The following is a 23,392-nucleotide window of genomic DNA, read 5'->3' as shown; positions in this document are numbered from 1 at the left end:
TAAGGTCCCTGCTGACTGGTATTGTGAAAGAAGATGGGGGAGGGGAGTGGACACATACATTTTGGGGCTGGAGGGCTAAAGGGTGACTACTGATAACCTCTCTCTGTGTTGAAATGAGGAGACCTGAAGTCTCCAGTGTTCTCCCCTTTGACAAGGAGAGAACACTCATCCAAGGGCCCGAGGGACGATCTGCATGTTGCTGTATGCCCCTTGACACTTTTCTTTTGTTTGTGTGTATAGATGTCATGTGTGCGTGCGTGTTTAATCTATGCCAGGGGCTCAGCCATCTTGACTTTCACTGTAAGCTAGGCTTTGATTCAAGCCTCAACACGTTGTGATCACAGCAAGGCTCTTCCGCTACTGAGGTCTTCTCATGTCTGACTTTTTATTGCAGCCTGTGACTGTGGTAGAAGCGCCCCCCCCCCCATTCTTTCTCCCTTCCTCCCTGACACAGAGGGAGGGTTTGACCAATTACCAGCAGCTGTTGCTCATTTCACAATAGTCCCGCCCATGCTGTGCCAGGCTCGAGTGTAGCTGGGCTACAGTTTACTTAGTTAAAGAAGACTTCTGGCGTAGAGGATTTTCTACTGTCACTACTGTACTGCTTAGTACAGGACTGCCACTAAAGAAGACTAGTCACAGGTGAGGGGATATGGGGACATCTTGAAATACTTTTCTATGTTTAGTTTTCTGTTGAGACAGGAAGAGATTTCTCAGAGTAGCGACTTGCTGTTTCTGTGAGGATGGTGTAGTCATGACTTGTTACTGAGCATAATGTATTCAACCTTGACAAAGACCATGAAAGTTTGCTGTGCTTTTTTTCTGCCCCACTTTTGGGATAACCAAAAATACTTTTAGGAAATAAATCAAAGGGGGTGGTGTATTTTATTATCATTATTAAACTCAATTGAACAACAATCTTGGCGTTGCTATCAACTATCAAATCAATATTCAAGACCTTTTTAAGGGAAGTGTTTGTCTCTATTCTCCAGTAAATGTCAAAGTTTTTACAGAGATGTTGAACAGGGTTAATAATGAGGACCTAGGTGTTCCTTCCATTCCCTAGCCATCTATCTTCAAACGCGGAAGATTAAGTCAGGAAAAGTACATCGGTGCCATCTGTGTTACAGCAGTTTGATACATTTGCGCGGATGTATTCATTGTAATTTGGTATGTTTTCATGATGGAGCATAACTAAGAGACTTAAGTAGCCTAGTTGGTTAAAGATAAAATGTTTTCCACCCTGTGCCATGTTTTCCACTCTACTGTCTTTACCCTGTCATTGTAGTCAGCGTGAGGTGTGGGAGTATGGTCACGTGGACATCAAATCAAATGTTATTTGTCATTTGTGCAGAATTCAACAGGTGTAGTTACCATGAAATGCTTACTTTACAAGCCATTAACCAACAATACAGTTCAACAAATGGAGTTAAGAAAATAGTTAGTAAATAAACTAAAGAATAAAATAAAGAAATTCCTTGACTCTACCAGAGTAACGGAGTTTCAGATCGTTCCTTATGGTTTGTCACAGGGAAGGGGAACATGAGAAGGAAAAACATTGGACGCACCCCAAATAACACTCTTCTGCACTACTTTTGACCAAGGCCCTTAGAGTAGTGATGTGATTCTGGTTTCATGTTGTTGCCATGACCCTCTTGTTCTTCTCTGGATGAGGATTGAGCAGGGTTGTCAGAAATTGTACATTTGGCAGTGACTCTGTCCAGTGGTGTAAAAATACTTTAAACGACTACTTTAAACCTCTTAAGGATCCGCCCCTTTTTGTCAATTTTTCCCTGAAATGACATACCCAAATCTAACTGCCTGTAGCTCAGGCATTGAAGCAAGGATGTGCATATTTTTGATACCATTTGAAAGGAAACACTTTGAAGTTTGTGGAAATGTGAAAGTAATGTAGGAGAATATAACCACACACAAAGTGGAAGAAAAAAAAATGTACACACTATTTACAATTACAGTATTTAGAACACCCTCTACACAAGATTGTGCTGCTGGTTCCAAGTCTATTTCTGCTGTGAAGCACTTTTCATCCCCTACTTGTAGGCTGGCTGGGTATTCACACCTCCTAGATGCCCGGGCGGGTGTTTGTTGTGGAGCCAGAGAGAGCAGCAGTCAGACTAAGTGGGGAAGGAGGACTTGAATGTTGTCTCTTTGAAGTCAGTCTTTACCACCATTGAAGATTTTATTTTAATCAGTAAGAACACATTTTTATTACTTATTTTATTGAACCTTTTATTTTAGCAATACATCAAATAAACAACACATTTATAAACATGTATTTGTAAGATGGCCCCGGAGAGGACGGCAGATTTTTACGTGCCCCCAGCCGATAGTTTTTTTTGTTTATTTGCTTTTAACTTATTTTGTACATAATGTTGCTGCTACCGTCTCTTATGACCGTAAGAACATCTAGACATCAGGACTGTGATTACTCACCACGGACTAGCAGAATCCTCTTTTTCCTTTCACGACTCTGACGAGCCCGAGGCAAAGGATACACTGCTTCCTCAGGATCAGGCCACGATCTGCGTGAAGAGGAGGCAGAGAAAGACAGGGCGAAGGTCGGGCTGCCTTCTGAGAATTCGTAGGCGATCGAATAAACCCCCACTTCCCTCCATTCTGCTAGCAAACGTGCAATCTTTGGACAATAAAATTGGCGAGTTAGGCGGAAGATTAAACTACCAACGGGACATTAAAAACTGTAACATCTTATGCTTCACAGAGTCATGGCTGAACGACAACAAAGTCAACATACATCTGTCTGGTTATATGATGTACCAGCAGGATAGAACAGCGGCATCTGGTAAGACTAGGGTTGGTGGTCTCTGTATTTTTGTAAACAACAGTTGGTGCACGATATCTAAGAAAGTCTCAAGCTATTGCTCGCCTGAGGTAGAGTATCTCATGATAAGCTGTAGACCACACTACCTACCGAGAGAGTCTTTATCTGTATTCTTTGTAGCTGTTTACATATCACCACAGTCAGAGGCTGGCACTAAGACACCATTGAATGAGCTGTATTCCGCCATAAGCAAACAAGAAAACACTCACCCGGAGACTTTAATGCAGGGAAACTTTTCTATTTCTATTAGCATGTTAAATGTGCAACCAGAGGGAAAATAATTCTGGACCACCTATACTCCACACACACAGAGACTCATATAAAGATCTCCCTCGCCCTCCGTTTGGCAAATCTGACCATAATTCTATCCAACTGATTCCTGCTTACAAGCAAAAATTAAAGCAGGAAGCATCAGTGACTAGATCAATAAAAAAGTGGTCAGAGGAAGCAGATGCTAAGCTACATGACTGTTTTTCTAGCACAGACTGGAATATGTTCTGGGATTCCTCCGATGGTGTTGAGGAGTACACCACATTAGTCAATGGCTTCATCAATAAGTGCATCAATGACGCCGTCCCCACAGTGACTGTACGTACATACCCCAACCAGAAGCCTTGGATTACAGGCAGCATCCACACTGAGATAAAGGCTAGAGCTGACGAATCATCAAACAGGCAAAGCATCAATACAGGGCTAAGATCAAATCGTACTACACTGGCTCTGACGCTCGTCGGATGTGGCAGGGCTTGCAAACCATTACAGACTACAAAGGGAAACACAGCCAAGAGCTGCCCAGTGACACGAGCCTACCAGACGAGCTAAACTACTTCTGTGCTCGCTTCAAGGCAAATAACACTGAAACATTCACGAGAGAACCAGCTGTTCCGGACAACTGTGTGATTACGCTCTCCACAGCCGATGTGAGTAAGACCTTTTAAACAGGTCAACATTCACAAGGCCGCAGGGTCAGACGGATTACCAGGATGTGTACTGCGAGCGTGCACTGACCAACTGGCAAGTGTCTTCACTGACATGTTCAACCTCTCCCTTTCCGAGTCTGTAATACCAACATGTTTTAAGCCGACCACCATAGTCCCTGTGCCCAAGAACACTAAGGTAACCTGCCTAAATGACTACCGACCCATAGCACTCACGCCTGTAGCCATGAAGTGCCTTTAAAGGCTGGTCATGGCTCACATCAACACCATCATCCCAGAAACCCTAGATCCACTCCAATTTGCATACCGCCCCAACAGATACAATGTTGATGCAATCTCCATTGCACTCCACACTGCCCTTTCCCACCTGGACAAAAGTAACACCTATGTGTGTATGCTATTCATTGACCTCAGCGTCCAACACCATAGTGCCCTCAAAGCTCATCACTAACCTAAGGTCCCTGGGACTTAAACAACTCCCTCTGCAACTGGATCCTGGACTTCCTGATGGGCTGCCCCCAGGTGGTAATTGTAGGTAACAACACATCCGCCACACTGATCCTCAACACAGGGGCCCCTCGGGTGCGTGCTTCGTCCCCTCCTGTACTCACTCATGACTGCACAGCCAGGCACGACTCCAACACCATCATTACATTTACAGATGACAACACAGTGGTAGACCTAATCACCAACAATGACGAGACAGCCTATAGGGAGGAGGTCAGAGACCTGGCCATGATCAACGTGATCAAGACAAAGGAGATGATTGTGGACTACAGGAAAAGGAGGACCAAGCACGCCTCCATTCTCATCGACGGGGCTGTAGTGGAGCAGGTTGAGAGCTTCAAGTTCCTTGATGTCCACATCACCAACAAACTAACATGGTCCAAGCACACCAAGACAGTTGTGAAGATGGCACGACAAAACCTCTTCCCCCTCAGGAGACTGAAAAGATTTGGCATGGGTCCTCAGATCCTCAAAAGGTTCTACAGCTGCACCATCGAGAGCATTCTGACTGGTTGAATCACTGCCTGGTATGGCAACTGCTCGGCCTCCGTCCGCAAGGCACTACAGAGGGTAGTGCGAACGGGCCAGTACATCACTGGGGCCAATCTTCCTTCCATCCAAGACCTCTATACCAGGCGGTGTCAGAGGAAGGCACAAAAAACTCCAGCCACCCCAGTCATAGACTGTTATCTCTGCTACCGCACAGCAAGTGGTACCGGAGCGCCAAGTCTAGGTCCAAGAGGCTTTTAATCAGCTTCTACCCCCAAGCCATAAGACTCCTGAACATCTAGTCAAATGGCTACCCAGACTATTTGCAGTACCCCCTCTTTACACCACTGCTACTCTCTGTTGTCATCTATGCATAGTCACTTTAATAACTTTACCTACATGTCCATACTACCTCAAATAACCGGTGCCCCCGCACATTGACTCTGTATCGGTACCCCCCTGTATATAGTCTCTCTATTGTTATTTCACTGGTGGGCTTTACTTGTTACTTTTATCTGTATTTTTTTAAACTGCATTGTTGGTTAGGGGCTCGTAAGTAAGCATTTCACTGTATTCAGCACATGTGACTAATAACATTTTATTTTATATTATATGGAGAACACTGTGGTGAAGTGTGTGTACCAATTATATATATTTTTTAAATTAAGTATATTTTAGTAATTACATTTACTTTTGGTACTTAAGTATATTTAAAAACATAATTTTAGACTTTTACTCAAGTAGTATTTTACTGGGTGAATTTTACTTTTACTTGGGCCATTTTCTATTAAGGTATCTTAACTTTTACTCAAGTATCACAATTGTGTACTTTTCCCACCACTGACTCTACCAGCACTGTGTTCGAAACAGTTGTGGTCAGATGAGGGCTTAGCCTATTCAGTTCCTGTACCATGATGCATCAGGGGCCATTGCAATAAACGGGCCAAGGTAAATACCCGACCCAACCTGTCCCTATAATCAGAGGGATATGAAAGAGAAGGGTGACCCTGTATTATGTGGACAGATGTCTATTTAAAAGGGGTTATTGGGAGCAACTCGGGTGAGTTTCTTTCTCTCTGTTTCTCTCTCTCAAGTGAAATCAACATTACACTCACAAAAGTTCAAAAGGAAAAGAGACATTTCAAATGTCATATCATGGCTACTATATACAGTGTTGTAATGACGTACAAAAGGGAAAATAAATCAACATAAATATGGGTTGTATTTACAATGGTGTTTGTTCTTCACTGGTTTCTCTCTCTGTCCGTCTCTCTCTCTGTCTGTATCTTCCCTGTTGCTCTCCTGTCTCAGTCCTTTTCTCTTTCTCTTCAGACTGTCGTGGGGTGAGAGGGGCCCCGGAGCAGAGACCCTCTGGACTAATTTACAGTCAAATCCACCCCTGGCCCTCATCTCTTTTCCCGTTGCACCCCTGAAAAACCTAAACGTCCTCCTCAGAAGGACATCAGCGACTCCCCTCCACCCCTCTACTCCCCCATCCTCCTCCCCCTCTGCCTAGTTCTCATGTTCCTCCTCCGGGGAGGTTGGAGAGCAGGGGGCACACACGTGGCCAGCTGCCCAGGCTCGGGGCCACGGTGACAGACATGGGGCTCAAGAGGAGGCTGGGGCTGTGCTTCCTGGGTGTCATCTCCCTGCTGGTCATCTACATCCTGTGTTTGAGCCTGGAGATCACCATCCCCTGGCGCATGGTCAACCTGAACCTGTCACACTTCCCTGGTCTTGGGTACACACAGGAACCAAACAGGTAAACAAACAACAAAGCACCATTGACCCAGCTGAATATACTATGTGCTATGTATTTTTCTCCCTGTTTCCTGAAATTAATCCTAGTCATTTCCCTTGGTTTGCATAATGAGCAGCCATACAGAGGGAAATGGCTGAGATCATGGAGAATAAACTGCTCCATGGTTTTCTCTAACCACTACGTTCTTCCTGCAAGTCGTATCATTATGGTTTTCACAATGGAGCCACACAGCAGCACAAGCTAGACAAAATGGATGAAGAGAATGAAGAAAAAAAAACATTCTGGTGTTCTTTCAGAGGCAGTAGTCTCTCTGAGTCTTGACATGTGAAATGTTAGGCTGCTAGTAATGGGTGAGCGATAGTTCCGTTTTAAAAGCATGGGGGTGCAGATAAGATGCATTACGAGAGCGACTCTCTCTGTGTGTCTCTGTTTCTCTCTGAGAGGTCTATTTCAGAGACTAAATGACACGTTTGAGTGGTTTGAGCTTTAACAGGTCAGTCATTTTAAGCTGCAGCCTGCCTGCTTAACGTAGCCCTTGGGTTTGACTTAGCAACAGTGGGCAGTGCTTTTATATAAATGCCTGAGTCTCCAAACAACCCTGCTGTGCATATCCTTCTTAGTTCCAAACTGTGGCTCTCCAAATGCAGGAGTCGATGTGTAGCTTGCTGTAATAAGAAAGGCCAGTAAATGACAAACACATTTGCATTTCACATTTTTTGTCACCTTTTGATCTCAGGTTCACCCTCATCTGATTGGGTTTATTACATTGTTTTTTTATTAATATAAATCTAATTTTAATTGTCACATGCTTCGTAGACAAGTGGTGTAGACTAACAGTGAAATGCTTACTTATGGGCCATTCCCAGCAATGCAGAGGGGAAGAATGCAAAATATAACAAAACCTAGTAACACGAGAAATACATATTCAATGAGTAACAATAACTTGGCTATATATAAGGGGTACCAGTAGCGAGACGACGTGCAGGGGTATGAGGTAATTGAGGTAGATACAGTATGTATATAAATGCAGGGGTAAAGTGACTAGGCAACAGGATAGATAATAAACAGTAGCGGCAATGTGTGTGTGTATGTTGGAGTGTCAGTGGCCAAAGGTATTTGGACACCCCTTTAAATTAGTGGATACTTTTGGCTATGTAGCGTGAGTGTGTGTGGGTAGAGTTCAGTGTGTGTGCATAGTCAAAAATAATTGGTGCAGAAAGGGTCAATGCAGATAGTCTGGGTAGCTATTTGCTTAACTATTTTAGTAGTCTTATGGCTTGGGGGCCTTTTGGTTCCAGACTCAGTGCTCCGGCACCGTTTGCCGTGCGGTAGAAGAGAGAACAGTTTATGACTTGGGTGGCTGTAGTCTTTGACAGTTTTTAGGGCCTTCCACAGACCAGGCCTGGTATAGAGGCCCGGAATGGCAAAGAGTTCAGCCTTGGTAGCGCCTTGAGGTCAAATGCAGAGCAGTTGCCACACTAAGCTGTGACGCAGCCAGTCAAGACGCGTTCAATTGTGCAGCTGTGTAACTTTTTGAGTATCTGAGGGCCCATGACAAATCTTTTTAGCCTCCTGAGGGGGAAGAGGCGTTGTCGTGCCTTCTTCACAACTGTGTTGGTGTGTGTGGACCATGATAATTCCTTAGCGATGTGGACACCGAGGAACTTGAAGCTCTCGACCCATTCCACTTCAGACCTGTCAATGTGAATGGGGGCGTGTTCGGCCCTCCATTTCCTGTTGTCCACGATAAGCACCTTTGTCGTGCTGACGTTGATTGAGAGGTTGTTGTCCTGGCACCACACTGCCATGACTCTGACCTCCTCCCTATAGGCTGTCTCATCGTCGTTGATGATCAGGCCCAGCACTGTCGTGTTTTTTCGCCAAACTTGATGATGGTGTTGGAGTCTTTGTTCGGATGTTCCTTTCTGCTGAGACTGGATTCTTCTGGATCCGATTGGTTGTCCAGAGTGGCCAATCAGTGTTGAGCAGCACCATGGTTACCTGAGGCTTCAGCTGCTAGTGCCAGATGGGCACTGTTTATGGATTATATAGTATTATTAAACGGGCGGTTCGAGCCGTCTCAAAAACCATGGTTATGACAAAAAAATGACGTTACTAATTACATTGGTAACCAGTTTACACGGAGTGCCTGGATACAGCCACGTCTAACGGCTGTGTTGTGGACATGGGGAAGGGGAATACTGGAATATTTACTATAGTTTAAAAAACGGTCTTGTTACTAGAAGACCTTTGCTTGTGAGAGATTATGTGAAAAGTAAGCTGGCTTTCTACAGCAAAAATAAATGTTACAAACTGATTTAATATGTGATTTGTTTCCATTATTAGTAGCAGGATATAGTTAACTTGGAGTAAGCCTTCTATGATCACACACAGCGTTAGTGACCACAACAATTGCACATTGTTACACTGACCAGTAGAGTTGGTGTAACAATGCACTATCCCTTTCTGCTACAGGTTTGACCATTGCCGTGTTGTTTTGTCTTACACTAGGTCACACGACTCTGAAGACCTTATTGACGGCAACACACCATCAGATGGTTTGGACAGCCTACACATTGGTTCAACACCAACAACACATTTAAGGTTAAAGGTACAGTCCACATCCCCTGTCGGAGCCAGACCCTCAATAAAACCTGGAGCCAGGGTCAGGACTATCAAGGGTCAAAATATTAAAAGTGCTCTCCTCTCCAAGTCAACCAAACCAACAGAGCCACCCTTCATTGGAGACAGTTACTACAGCGAAGTCGCCCCACCTCAAACCGTGAGTTGAAGTTCCCCTTTCTGAGCTGTTCCTGTTCTTTCATTTCATCTGCTTGGTGTGATTGTGGCCTACTTTAGAGACCTTAGAAGGGCTTGGAGGAAGTACTGAGGGTTGCACTTTCAGTCGTATGGGTGGCTATGCATGGGGACACTGTCAAAATAATGCCCCACACTTCTGTAATTAGGAAAATGGATACTCAGTCAGATTACATGGTTGATACTCGAGGAAACAAACAGATTATACAACCCAAAACGTAATTCATACAGCCATTTGATACGTTTTGGGCCTCTCCATGTTACGTTGTGTGGAAATCGGCCAGTTGTATTGTCACGTCTTTATATGCTACAATCTGCGTGGTACAATTATACCACTAGTTCACTGTTCATCAGCCTTGAAGCTGATGTTAATGGAATGATTTCATGTTCTACAAGGACGTTAGGTGTACTTGCGTGGGCGGGCGTGTGTGTGAGTGGATTCATTTCCAGTAAATAACGGGTGGTGTTCTTTTTTTCCCACGTACCATGACAGGATATGAAGTCATATTACACATTCTGCCAGACTGTTTTCTTTGCTCTAACAGCTTTGTGTCAACTCCATAGAACAATGTTGTAGAGTCATCCCATAAGCTACCAAGAAAAAGACGGACAAAATGAAGTTGTTACTCAAGACTTTCTTATAACATTGAACATTTCATATGAACCATTGCTGAGGTTTAAAAGCAAAACAGTCACTTCAGTTCCAGGATGTCTGCTTCCATTGATTACTGTTATTTGTCTTGTTAATGTGGACATAAAATGATGGTTGCAAAAGAGAGGAACTTCTGGTGTTCTCTATATGGTGTTTTCTCTAAGAGTGTTTGTTTATGGTGTCTGGCATAAGACCGATCCACCCGTACGGATAGACAGCAGACGATAAAGGAATACCATATGGTTCAATTCTATCGCCTAGACTCCGCTGCCCTTGCACGTCGTAATTGACCCCAAAGACTACATAACGCATGTCATAAGTACCTGACAAAATAAATGATGCAATTAACTGAATTAAAATGAGTTATTGCTGACATTTTAATTAGATAATTGTAGTGCAATGTTTTTTTATTGAGAACAAACAGAGGGTTTGGGGATGATACAGTGAGGTTGCATCCCAAATATCACCCTATTCCCTACATAGTGCACTACTTTTGACTAGAGCCATATGTACAGTATATAGCAAATAGGGTGCCATTTAGAATGTAGTCAATGAGTTTTCCACGTGTTCTTCATAAACGCTATGTCTCTCCCCAAGAATTATAATTCTCCACATCCCTCTAGTCACTATGCAGCTCTTCCACTGTAGAACGTTAAATTACAAGATACAGTTAATTACTTCCAGTGAGAGTCATACAATTTATGCTGTTGCAAAGTCTGTCAACTGGAACAAATATTGCTGGCGCTGTTATGTGCTGCTATGTAATGATAACAATGAATTTGAGTTGTGACTGTGTTTTGGTGTTGTGTCCCTTACTATAAAACTAAAACACAAGAAGTGTATAGTCTCACAGTAGGAATGCAGATTTAGGTTCAGTTTAGCCTTTTAGATCTTAATGCATCAGATTACATGGACGGGTTTAAAGATGGTCTGAGATGAACTCATAATGGATTCAACAGGAACTTTCAGAGTCGTCAATAAGAAGACTGTTTTTGCCCCTGCAGGACTGTCCAAATAGTATTCGTAGCAGGGTTCCCCAGACAAACTTTGGGGTGAGGTATTTGGGCAGGATCCCTGTCCTCCAGTGGGCCAAGCATGCCACTCCAGAACAGTACCAGCGCCTCCAAGTGTACCCAGGGGCTCACGGCTGGGGAAACCTTGACATTGACAGTAAGTGCTTTCAATACATTGTTGACATGTGACCGTAGTTTCAATGCATTACTTCACACCAATGCTTGGACAAGTCATGTTAATATTAATAGTTACAGCAACGACTACAAATAATATAGTTACACAACATTGGCTACAGTAAGACAGACAGTCAGACAGTTGGCGTTAATGTGGGTGACTAACACACAATGTGGCCATTGTCTAACTGCAGTGCTCTTTGCTCCATGGCCTACACAATAAAGATTGTACAAGGGTTCAGAGATAGGACATTACAACCCTTTATGGTCAGTCAATAGGACATCTGTACCTCTTTACAGATACACTACCGTTCAAAAGTTTGTGTTCACTTAGAAATGTCCTTGTTTCTGAAAGAAAAAAAATGTTTGTCCATTTAAAGTAACATCAAATTGATCAGAAATACAGTGTAGACGTTGTTAATGTTGTAAATGACTACTGTAGCTGGAAACGGCTGATTTATTTATGGAACATATACATAGGCCCATTATCAGCAACCATCACATTGTGTTAGCTAATCCAAGTTTATAATTTTAAAGGCTAATTGATCATTAGAAAACCCTTTTGCAATTATGTTAGCACAGCTGAAAACTGTTGTGCTAATTAAAGAAGCAATAAACATGGCCTTCTTTAGACTAGTTGAGTATCTGGAACATCAGCATTTGTGGGTTCGATTACAGGCTCAAAATGGTCAGAAACATTCTCCTGAAACTCGTCAGTCTATTCTTGTTCTGAGAAATGAAGGCTATTCCATGCGAGAAATTGCCAAGAAACTGAAGATGTCGTGCAAAGCTGTGTACTACTCACTTCACAGAACAGTGCAAACTGGCTCTAACCAGAATAGAAAGAGGAGCGGGAGGCCCCGGTGCACAACTGAGCAAGTACATTAGTGTCTAGTTTGAGAAACAGACACCTCACAAGTCCTCAACTGGCAGCTTCATTAAATAGTACCCACAAAACACCAATCTCAACATCAACAGTGAAGAGGCGACTCCGGGATGCTGACCTTCTAGGCAGAGTTCCTCTGTTCAGTGTCTGTGTTCTTTTGCCCATCTTCGTCTTTTCTTTTAATTGGCCAGTCTGAGAGATGGCTTTTTCTTTGCAACTCTGCCCCTAGAAGGCCAGCATTCCAGAGTCGCCTCCTCACTGTTGACGTAGAGACTGGTGTTTTGTGGGTACTATTTAATGAAGCTGCCAGTTGAGGACTTGTGAGGTGTCTGTTTCTTGTGAGGCGTCTGTACATGCAAATCTCTTAGCTCAGATCTAGAAGAGTAAATGATGGAATTGTTCCACTGTGTTCACCCCATAGACTGTACAAATAAAGATTTACCCACACCTTGCCTCAGGCCCCATCTGGTGTTTCGCAGCTATTGGGACAATAAGACACGTTGAGTGTGTAAGATTCGTCCATTGGGTGATTTGCATTAGGTAAAGATCTTTGGCAGAGATCCATAGATTGGCTCCCTTTATGAATATATTTTTTTATTACTTTGGAATGCATTTATTGCTGTGAGCAAGGCTGCCAATAATTATAAAATGATTCTCAGAGGTCTTTGTAAAAAAATGAAAATGAAATGTTTTTTTTATTTTGTTGTGCAAACAGCTCTGGTATCAACCCTGTCTGTTCTCAACACATCGGCCAACTGGCACATGTTTGATGACTGGGATCGTCGTAGCAACGGCTCGCAGTGTGTCTGCTGTGCTGTCGTGGGCAACGGAGGGATTCTGAAGGATTCTAAGAAGGGCCGGGAGATTGACCAACATGACTATGTCTTCAGGTGAGAGACGCCTTTTTCGACCTTGTTTAGTCTTGACTTCCTCAATAGCCTATGAACGAGGTTAGACCATCTTAGGTTTTTAAAACTTTTCATTCTACACGTTCCTTGTAATGAGTATTACCACATTAATGTGACAGTTGGCATTTTGTCAATCAGGATGGTCCATTCAAGGGCTCCTGAAGAGTCTGTAGATTACAATGAGGCATGTATCTGGTTGCTGTGGTTACCTAAGGGTCTAAGTGGTCATTTATTTTCCAACGGTCATTGACAGTGTTCATGTTCATTCATGCTACTGTTCTAATTGGTCATTGACAATTTTCCTGTGTTCTAATTGGTCATTGACAGTGTTCTGTTCCGTACCTCTGTTGTGATTCCAGGACCAACGGAGCTGTGATTAAGGGCTTTGAGCAGGATGTGGGCTCTAGAACATCCCTCTACACGTTCTCCACCAACACCCTCCGTAACTCCATGAAGAGCTACGCCGGAGCAGGCTACAGAGGACCCCCGCTCTCTGAGGTGAGACCTTACATGATGTTGATGGTTCACGATCAAATTGACTCACTGGGTATAAACATTGTTTGTGGAATAAAATGTATTAATTCACAAATTATTCCATCCATTCTTTTCATTCATTCAAAAACAAAACTCTTTATAGTCTGATTGTATTCACCCCCCCCCCCCCCCCCCTCACAGGAGACTAGGTATGTCTTCCTGCCAGACCATGACAGAGATTACCTGCTGATGAAAGCAGCCGCCACACACACTCCAGTAGAGAGAGGACCAGAGAAGAGCAAAACGTAAGAGGTGGCATGGGTTCGCATCCATGGAGACAGTTTTGATTTCCTTCCCCGCACAGCATCCACTGTAATTGAACACCCTCAATGTCCCTCAAGTATTCCTTCTTTATTTACAAATGTGTCTTGTATACCGTTAGCCATATTGATATTTCTTTGTGCAGCTTGTGAATAGAGGCCTTTATTTTATTTTTTCTACCTCAGGCCACCCACATACTTTGGAAAAAATGTGAGTGTAGAAAAGTTCAAGATGTACCATCCAGATTTCATACGTTACATCAGAAACAGGTGAGTAAAAGAGGGGATCTCTTTGTAAGAGACATCTCAGTGCAAGAGACATCACTACAGACCCTTGTTCAAATCCAGACTGTATCACATCCGGCCGTGATTGGGAGTCCCATAGGGTGATGCACAATTGGCCCAGCCTCATCCGGGTTTGGCCGGCGTAGGCCGTCAATTGTAAATAAGAATTTGTTCTTAACTGACTTGCCTAGTTAAATAATAATCTTTAGGATAGTTGTTGTGACTCATCAGAATCACACCAGAGCTCTGATTACACACACCTGGACATATAAACTCCTTTTGAAATGTGAAACTCAAGTGTTTTGGGTGGCTAGACCAAGCACTCTTCTCACAATGGCTAAATAGGGTAATCTGATGAGGAGGTGGTTCAAAATATATATGAAACTAACTCACCATGCGTGTCGTGTGCCAGTGCCATGTAATTAAAATGATATCTAAATTAATTAACCATATCAGGCTTCCATCAGGATATAGTGTGACTCTGTTTCGGTGGATACTGAAAAGGACAAGTATTGTATATCGTTAGCTCTCCTCACAACAAGGAAAAGGTGGTAGCTCGGAGTGGTCTGTCCAACACCTTTTCTCCAACAAAGGCATTTTAGGATAGAATAGGATCAAATCAAATGAAATGTATTTATATAGCCCATCGTACATCAGCTGATATCTCAAAATGCTGTACAGAAACCCAGCCTAAAATCCCAAACAGCAAGAAATGCAGGTGTAGAAGCACGGTGGCTAGGAAAAACTCCCTAGAAAGGCCAAAACCTAGGAAGAAACCTAGAGAGGAACCAGGCTATGTGGGGTGGCCAGTCCTCTTCTGGCTGTGCCGGGTGGAGATTATAACAGAACATGGCCAAGATGTTCAAATGTTCATAAATGACCAGCATGGTCAAATAATAATAATCACAGGCAGAACAGTTGAAACTGGAGCAGCAGCACGGCCAGGTGGACTGGGGACAGCAAGGAGTCATCATATCAGGTAGTCCTGAGGCACGGTCCTAGGGCTCAGGTCCTCCGAGAGAGAGAAAGAAAGAGAGAATTAGAGAGAGCATACTTAAATTCACACAGGACACCGGATAGGACAGGAGAAGTACTCCAGATATAATAAACTGACCCTAGCCCCCCGACACATAAACGACTGCAGCATAAATACTGGAGGCTGAGACAGGAGGGGTCAGGAGACACTGTGGCCCCATCCGATGACACCCCCGGACAGGGCCAAACAGGAAGGATATAACCCCACCCACTTTGCCAAAGCACAGCCCCCCCACCACTAGATCAACTTTATTGTACCTGAGAATATTTTCTGACACTATTTTAATATTTAATTTGAAGTAAATATGTGCACCTGCAGTGTGGTTGTTAAATGGTTTTCATGTTCTGTGTAGGTTCCTCCGAGGCCATGCCATGCAGACCAAATACAAGAACATATACCGTCCATCAACAGGTGCTGTGATGCTGCTGGCTGCTATGCACACCTGTGACCAGGTACAGTATGAGCTACCACAGCCACTAAACAGTAATTACAACTCTTCATATTTGAACAAGACAAGACCGTTTATGACCACTGACAGTAAAAGCACAAGGTAAACTGTAACTACAACACGTTGTATTAGTTAATTACGACCATGTACAGTAAAAGGGCTCCCGACTGGGGCAGCGGTCTAAGGCACTGCATCTCAGTGCTAAAGGAGTCACTACAGACCCTGGTCTGATTCCATTCTGTATCAGAACCGGCCGTGATTGGGAGTCCCATAGGGTGGCGCATAATTGTTCCAGCGTCATCCGGATTAGGGTTTGGCGGGTAGTTGGCCGTCATTGTAAATAATAATTTGTTATTAACTGACTTACCTAGTTAAATAAAAAATCTTAAAGCACAAGGTAAACTGTAACGTTATATTAGTTAGTTACGACCATGTACAGTAAAAGCTGTAGTGTACAGTAAAAGCACAAGGTAAACTGTAACGTTATATTAGTTAGTTACGACCATGTACAGTAAAAGCTGTAGTGTACAGTAAAAGCACAAGCTAAACTGTAACGTTATATTAGTTAGTTACGACCATGTACAGTAAAAGCTGTAGTGTACAGTAAAAGCTGTAGTGTACAGTAAAATATGTAGTGTACAGTAAAAGCTGTAGTGTACAGTAAAAGCTGTAGTGTACAGTAAAAGCTGTAGTGTACAGTAAAATATGTAGTGTACAGTAAAAGCTGTAGTGTACAGTAAAAGCTGTAGTGTACAGTAAAAGCTGTAGTGTACAGTAAAAGCTGTAGTGTACAGTAAAATATGTAGTGTACAGTAAAAGCTGTAGTGTACAGTAAAATATGTAGTGTACAGTAAAAGCTGTAGTGTACAGTAAAAGCTGTAGTGTACAGTAAAATATGTAGTGTACAGTAAAATATGTAGTGTACAGTAAAAGCTGTAGTGTACAGTAAAATATGTAGTGTACAGTAAAAGCTGTAGTGTACAGTAAAATATGTAGTGTACAGTAAAAGCTGTAGTGTACAGTAAAAGCTGTAGTGTACAGTAAAAGCTGTAGTGTACAGTAAAATATGTAGTGTACAGTAAAATATGTAGTGTACAGTAAAAGCTGTAGTGTACAGTAAAAGCTGTAGTGTACAGTAAAATATGTAGTGTACAGTAAAAGCTGTAGTGTACAGTAAAATATGTAGTGTACAGTAAAATATGTAGTGTACAGTAAAAGCTGTAGTGTACAGTAAAAGCTGTAGTGTACAGTAAAATATGTAGTGTACAGTAAAAGCACAAGGTAAACTGTAACGTTATATTAGTTAGTTACGACCATGTACAGTAAAAGCTGTAGTGTACAGTAAAAGCTGTAGTGTACAGTAAAAGCTGTAGAGTACAGTAAAAGCTGTAGTGTACAGTAAAATATGTAGTGTACAGTAAAAGCTGAGTAAACTCTGATTGCCAGCCACGGTGAAAAAAAGTTAAACTCCCTTTACTGTCAATGTATTTTTCTGTAAAATATGGGTAAACTGTTTGGCAAAATAAAAAGGTGGATAAACTGCATTTTTACCCTCCACTACACCATTAATTACGACTCCCTGGACATGACTGCACTTGCCTTACGGATTGACAGTAGTTACTCTGGCCCTGATAGCCTTCGATTAGACATGCAGCATGCCGCTCAGATCCCTAATGAAAGCAAAGGTCCATAAGGTAATCATTGTGCTTGAGTTGTGAAACACTTGACAACAAGACGGTGACTGCACCAACTAACCCATCCCCCCCTTTTCCTCTCTCTCTGTCTCTCTCTCTCGCTCTCTGTCTGTGTGCATGTTGAAAACAGGTGAGCGCGTATGGCTTCATGACTCCAGACTATAAAAACTACTCTGACCACTACTATGACAGTAGATATCACCCTGTGGCTTTCTTCATCAACCATGACCTGAAGATGGAGATGACACTGTGGCAGCAGCTCCACCAGGCAGGACTCATCACGCTCTACATGCACCAGTGATCTCAGGAACTAACTCACTCCAGGTCACTATGGCAACGACCACATTAATGACATACGTCTATGGTAATGACTATGTGTCCACCACTGGCTCCCAAGGTTTGCCAACCCCCAGTAAACTAACTTACTGTTAGTTGCAACTACAAGATTTATAGAAAAATTACTCCACGTCTGACTTCGTCATTGCCTGCCATGTTGGAGGTTAGCCAATACTTCTGAGAAAATGGTCTCCATGGAGATGGGCTTGAGAAGTCTCTAAAAGGGTGGAGGCAGGTGGCCAGTCATAGACTGTTGCTGACACTTGCTGAGTTACCAGGAAAACTGACAGATTCTTTTCATTCTGGGAAAAGATTGTTTTAGACTGTGCAGCTGAAGATTTTATCAATGGCCCTGATTTTGGACATATTTTACCAAATAATATTTATTAGCCTTTTAATTTTTTTATTGTTTAATATTACCCCCTTTTCTCCCCAATTCTGTGGTATCCAATTGTTAGTAGTTTCTATCTTGTCTCATCGCTACAACTCCCATACGGGCTCTGGAGAGACGAAGGTCGAAAGCCATGCGTCCTCCAAAACACAACCCAACCAAGCCGCACTGCTTCTTAACACAGCGCTCATCCAACCCGGGAGCCAGCCGCACCAATGTGTCGGAGGAAACACCGTGCACCTCGCGACCTGGTTAGCGTGCACTACACCCAGCCCGCTACAGGAGGAGAGACAAGGAAATCCCTACTGTCCAAACTCTCCCTAACCCAGACGACGCTAGGCCAATTTTGCGTCGCCCTACGGACCTCCCGGTCGCGGCCAGCTGCGACAGAGCCTGGGTGCGAACCCAGAGTCTCTGGTGGAACAGCCCTAGACCACTGCGCCACCCGCGAGGCCCCTTTTATTAGCCTTTTTATACTATTTTAAGACCTTTTTTAGTATTTTTAAACCATTTCAGACAATCAGCTTTTGTGGGTCTTAGTCAGACATATGTTTCAAAGATCATACCCCCAAGACATGCTAACCTCCCCTGTTATTGGTAATGGTTAGAAGTTAGATCATACCCCCAAGACATGCTAACCTCCCCTGTTATTGGTAATGGTTAGAAGTTAGATCATACCCCCAAGACATGCTAACCTCCCCTATTATTGGTAATGGTTAGAAGTTAGATCATACCCCCAAGACATGCTAACCTCCCCTGTTATTGGTAATGGTTAGAAGTTAGATCATACCCCCAAGACATGCTAACCTCCCCTGTTATTGGTAATGGTGAGAGGTTAGATCATACCCCCAAGACATGCTAACCTCCCCTGTTATTGGTAATGGTTAGAGGTTAGATCATACCCCCAAGACATGCTAACCTCTTCTGTTATTGGTAATGGTGAGAGGTTAGATCATACCCCCAAGACATGCTAACCTCCCCTGTTATTGGTAATGGTGAGAGGTTAGCATGTATGATCTGTGACCCTCCCTCTACCGTTCTCACTCCTCATTATTCACAATTCATTCAGGATTTTCTGTAATCATGGCAGCATCCACATGAATGTAGAAGTGTTTAGAAACATATGCTATTCTTATTTATAATAAAAGTGACTCTATTGGGCACAAAATAATCTGAAACACTACCAAACTAACTGCAAATGCATCCAACAAGTTTGTAGAGTCACAAGCTTGATGTCGTCATGGGACCAAATATTCAACTTTTACCACTTTATTTATCAGAATCTTTAGGGTTGTCAATAACCACTACCTTTTTGAGAGATAAAAAGTATTACTTGTTAAACAAAATCTGAGCAATTGTAAATATAAAATATAATTCCCCCATTTTTTTGCATTCATTATAGATCCGTATTTTAATTATTTATTTTGCACAGTCGTTATTGCTTATCTTTTTTTAAGGGTGTCAGTAATTTCGGACCCCACTGTATGTTGACAAGAGATAGGGCTGTTGCTGCTGGGCGGGCCACCTACTTAAAATACCCACTACCCTCGCTCACTGCCCTAAATTCTTTCGCACAGCACTGCCGGCAGTAGTCATGGTCTATTCTGATAAGTAGTCAGATAATTTTGACATGATATTACTATGTTTCTGTGTGGAGTCAGTGTAGTAGTGGGTCAACAGACAACTCAAGTGTTTGACCAAAGCAAAGTTAAGGGGAGAAGATAACAGATTTTTTTTTTAAATCAAAAAGTAAATTTTTTATTAAATATGTTTTTAAAATGTATTTTACTTTCATACATGTTTCCTTATTAATATGAGAGAGCAATGCTACATAGACAAGAACTGTATTTTTTTTCAAACTACCACCAGTGTGTTCCTTAATGTGAATCTCAATCTTTTGTCTGCAAAATGAGTTGTTGTTGGGGTAACTGGGGAAACTATTTGAAGTGAAGGAAGATGTTTCCACAACAACTCCAAAAGGACACTTTGTCAGTGGCCTTTTTCTCCGGGCACACGCTCCCAGAACATGAATGGATGTTTCCAAGGATCTCTTGGAGAATTGGAGTATGTGTGGCTGGACTAGACAATAGAGCACCTGGACTCTTCTCAAAGCTAGCTCAGGGCTGGATTCGTTAGGCACCAACCAGAAGAAAATTGACTGAAAAAAGGAAGGACTACTTAAACTCCTCCAATAAGAAACATTTCTTTTAGTTTTCCGTTGCAAAACATTTTGCTATGCTGTACCCTAATGAGCATGACCCAGAATGAATAGTGACAATAGTCACAGAAGTATCATTGTTTCTGCTGAATATTGATGCCTGATGAATGAGGTCATTCAGGACCTGAGAAGAACATTAGATGAATCTGGTCACTGTGACCATAGAGATTGATCTCTGACTGAGACTTTGCATGGTCATCTCCACATGGGAAGTGGACATGTATGTGGAAAATGGTAACACCTACCAAGGCTCACTCAAAATGTGCACAAAATATATGTGGTGCAGGGTAAAGAAACCAAAGACCCTACAACAGAATCAATGAATTAGCTTATCTGACATTTTTGTTGTATGTCTTTTTAGAATAACAATCCTTTAACAATGACATTAAATGGTTCCGGTTTTCCTCTACGGAAGACTCACATCAGACATGACTTTTTAATGTGTACAGAAGATGTGGTAAACTTTTTTGTTGTTGATGGAGTTCATTAACAGGGTGGAATTGGGTTGAGGGAGTTCCTCCCATAATGCAATTTTTAGCGTGGATGTGTTTAATGTAATAGAAATCTATAAAGAAATTGAGAATTCAAGTTTATGTCTTGTATTTCTATTTTGATAGAATGTCATGTTAGTATTCTGAACATAAGCAATGCACCTCCAAAGCAGGCAATAGTGTTAATAGGTTGTTAGGAAAAGCAGATTAGGAACACACGCCACCATTGAGCAGTTTTGTATTAAGGCTTTAACAGCCTGTACAGTGCCCTCAGAAAGTATCCACACCCCTTGACTTTTTTCCACATGTTGTGTTACAAAGGAGGATTAAAATAGATTTAGTCAACAATCTACACAAAACACTTTGATGTGGAAGAAAAATTTGAACATTTGTTTAAAAAACATATACAAAATTATGCACTAATGTATCTTGATTGGATAAGTATTCAACCCCCCGAGTCGATGTTAAAATCACCTTTGGCCTGTGAGTCTACAAAAGTCTCTAAGAGACATACAAAAGTCTCTAAGAGACATACAAAAGTCTCTAAGAGACATACAAAAGTCTCTAAGAGCTTTCCTCACCTGGATTGTGCAATATTTGCCCATTTACTATTTTCTAAATTCTTCAAGCTCTGTCAAATTGATTGTTTATCATTGCTGACAACCATTTTCAGGTCTTTCCATAGATTTTCAAGCCAATTTAGGTCAAAACTGTAACTCGGCCACTAAGGAACATTCACTGTCTTCTTGGTAAGCAACCAGTGTAGATTTGGCCTTGTGTTTTAGGTTATTTTCCTGCTGAAAGGTAATTTCATATCCCAGTGTCTGCTGGAAAGCAGACTGAACCAGATTTTCCTCTAGGATTTTGCCTGTGCTTAGCTACATTCCGTTTATTTTTTTATCCTGAAAAACTCCCCAGTCCTTAACGATTACAAGCATACATATAATTTCTTGCAGCTAGCTACCACTATGCTTGAAAATATGGAGAGTGGTACTCAGTAATGTATTGGATTTGTCCCAAACATAACAATATGTGTTCAGGACAAAAAGTTAATTACTTTGTCAAATATTTTGCAGTATTACTTTAGTGCTTTGTTGCAAACAGGATGCATGTTTTGGAATAGTTTTTATTCTGTACAGGCTTCCTTCTTTTCACTCTGTCAATTAAGTTAGTAATGTGAATTAACTACAATGTTGTTGATCTATCCTCAGTTTTCTCCTATCACAGCCATTAAACTCATGGTGAAATATTTGAGCAGATTCCTTCCTCTATGTCAGCTGAGTGAGGAAGGACGCCTGTATCTTTGAAGTGACTGGGTGAATTGATACACCATCCAAAGTGTAGTTAATATCTTCACCCTGCCCAAAGGATTATTCAATGTCTGCTTTATTTTTTATTTGTAACCATTTACCAATTGGTGCCCTTCTTTGTTGGAAAACCTCCCTGGTCTTTGTGGTTTAATCTGTGTTTGAAATTCACTGCTTGACTGAGGGACCTTCAAATGATCTGTGTGTGGGGTACAGAGATGAGGTAGTCATTCAAAAAATCCAGTTAAACATCATCTTATTATATGACTTGTTAAGCAAAACGTTACTCCTGAACATATTTAGGCTTGCCATAATAATGGGTGTAATACTGATCAACCCAAGACATTTCAGCTTTTCATTTTTAATGAATTGTTAAAAATGATGAAAAACATAATTCCACTTTTTTCACCTTTATTTAACCAGGTAGGCTAGTTGAGAACAAGATCTCATTTGCAACTGCGAAAAGCAGTAGCAAAGCAGTATACAACAACACAGAGTTACACATGGAATAAACAAACATACAATCAATAATGCAGTAGAAAAAGTCTATACACAGCATGCGCAAATGAGGGAGGACAAGGGAGGTAAGGCAATAAATAGTCCATGGTGGCACAGTAATTACAATGTAGCAATTAAACACTGGAATGGTAGAATGTGCAGAAGATGAATGTGCAAGTAGAGATATTGAGGTGCAAAGGAGCAAGATAAATAAATAAATACAGTATGGGGATGAGGTAGTTGGATGGGCTATTTACAGATGGGCAATGTACATGTGCAGCGATCTGTGAGCTGTTCTGACAGCTGGTGCTTAAAGCTAGTGAGGGAGATAAGTCTCCAGCTTTAGTGATTTTTGCAGTTTGTTCCAGTCATTGGCAGTAGAGAACTGGAAGGAGAGGCGGCCAAAGGAAGAATTGGCTTTGGGGGTGACCAGTGAGATATACCTGCTGGAGCTCGTGCTACGGGTGGGTGTTGCTATGCTGACCAGTGAGCTGAGATAAGGCGGGGCTTTACCAAGTAGAGACTTGTAGATGACCTGGAGCCAGTGGGTCTGGTGACGAGTATGAAGCGAGGGCCAGCCAAAGAGAGCGTACAGGTCGCAGTGGTGGGTAGTATATGGGGCTTTGGTGACAAAACGGATGGCACTGTGATAGACTACATCCAGTTTGCTGAGTAGAGTGTTGGAGGCTATTTTGTAAATGACATCGCTGAAGTCGAGGATTGGTAGCATGGTCAGTTTTTTGAGGGTATCTGGCAGCTTGAGTGAAGGATGCTTTGTTGCGAAATAGGAAGCCGATTCTAGATTTGATTTTGGATTGGAGATGTTTAATGTGAGTCTGGAAGGAGAGTTTACAGTCTAACCAGACCCCTAGGTATTTGTAGTTGTCC

At 42.2% G+C, this 23,392-nt stretch overlaps 1 protein-coding gene across 7 annotated transcripts; it reads left to right on the top strand.

Moving 5' to 3' along the window:
* Positions 1–450: 450 nt before the first annotated feature.
* Positions 451–21,948, top strand: st6galnac (ST6 (alpha-N-acetyl-neuraminyl-2,3-beta-galactosyl-1,3)-N-acetylgalactosaminide alpha-2,6-sialyltransferase). 7 transcript variants are annotated; one of them, XM_090217325.1, is made up of 12 exons: positions 509–642; positions 2,062–2,212; positions 2,741–2,821; positions 6,127–6,556; positions 9,068–9,338; positions 11,030–11,195; positions 12,814–12,988; positions 13,366–13,504; positions 13,682–13,785; positions 13,987–14,070; positions 15,474–15,573; positions 17,394–20,796. In XM_090217325.1, the coding sequence occupies exons 4-12, from the start codon at positions 6,396–6,398 to the stop codon at positions 17,562–17,564; spliced, it is 1,371 nt and encodes a 456-aa protein (XP_090073451.1). In that variant the 5' UTR covers positions 509–642; positions 2,062–2,212; positions 2,741–2,821; positions 6,127–6,395; the 3' UTR covers positions 17,565–20,796. The 7 variants fall into 7 exon arrangements, with proteins under 7 accessions (XP_090073449.1, XP_090073447.1, XP_090073448.1 ...); XM_090217324.1 differs by having other exon boundaries at positions 6,106–6,556; XM_090217323.1 differs by lacking the exon at positions 2,062–2,212 and having other exon boundaries at positions 451–642; positions 6,106–6,556.
* The last annotated feature ends 1,444 nt before the right edge of the window (positions 21,949–23,392 follow it).

This window comes from Oncorhynchus mykiss, chromosome 23 (assembly GCF_057628025.1).
Source record: "Oncorhynchus mykiss isolate SJ-2025 chromosome 23, ASM5762802v1, whole genome shotgun sequence".
Lineage (NCBI taxonomy): Eukaryota > Metazoa > Chordata > Actinopteri > Salmoniformes > Salmonidae > Oncorhynchus > Oncorhynchus mykiss.
This window is presented reverse-complemented; position numbering and strand designations above follow the sequence as displayed.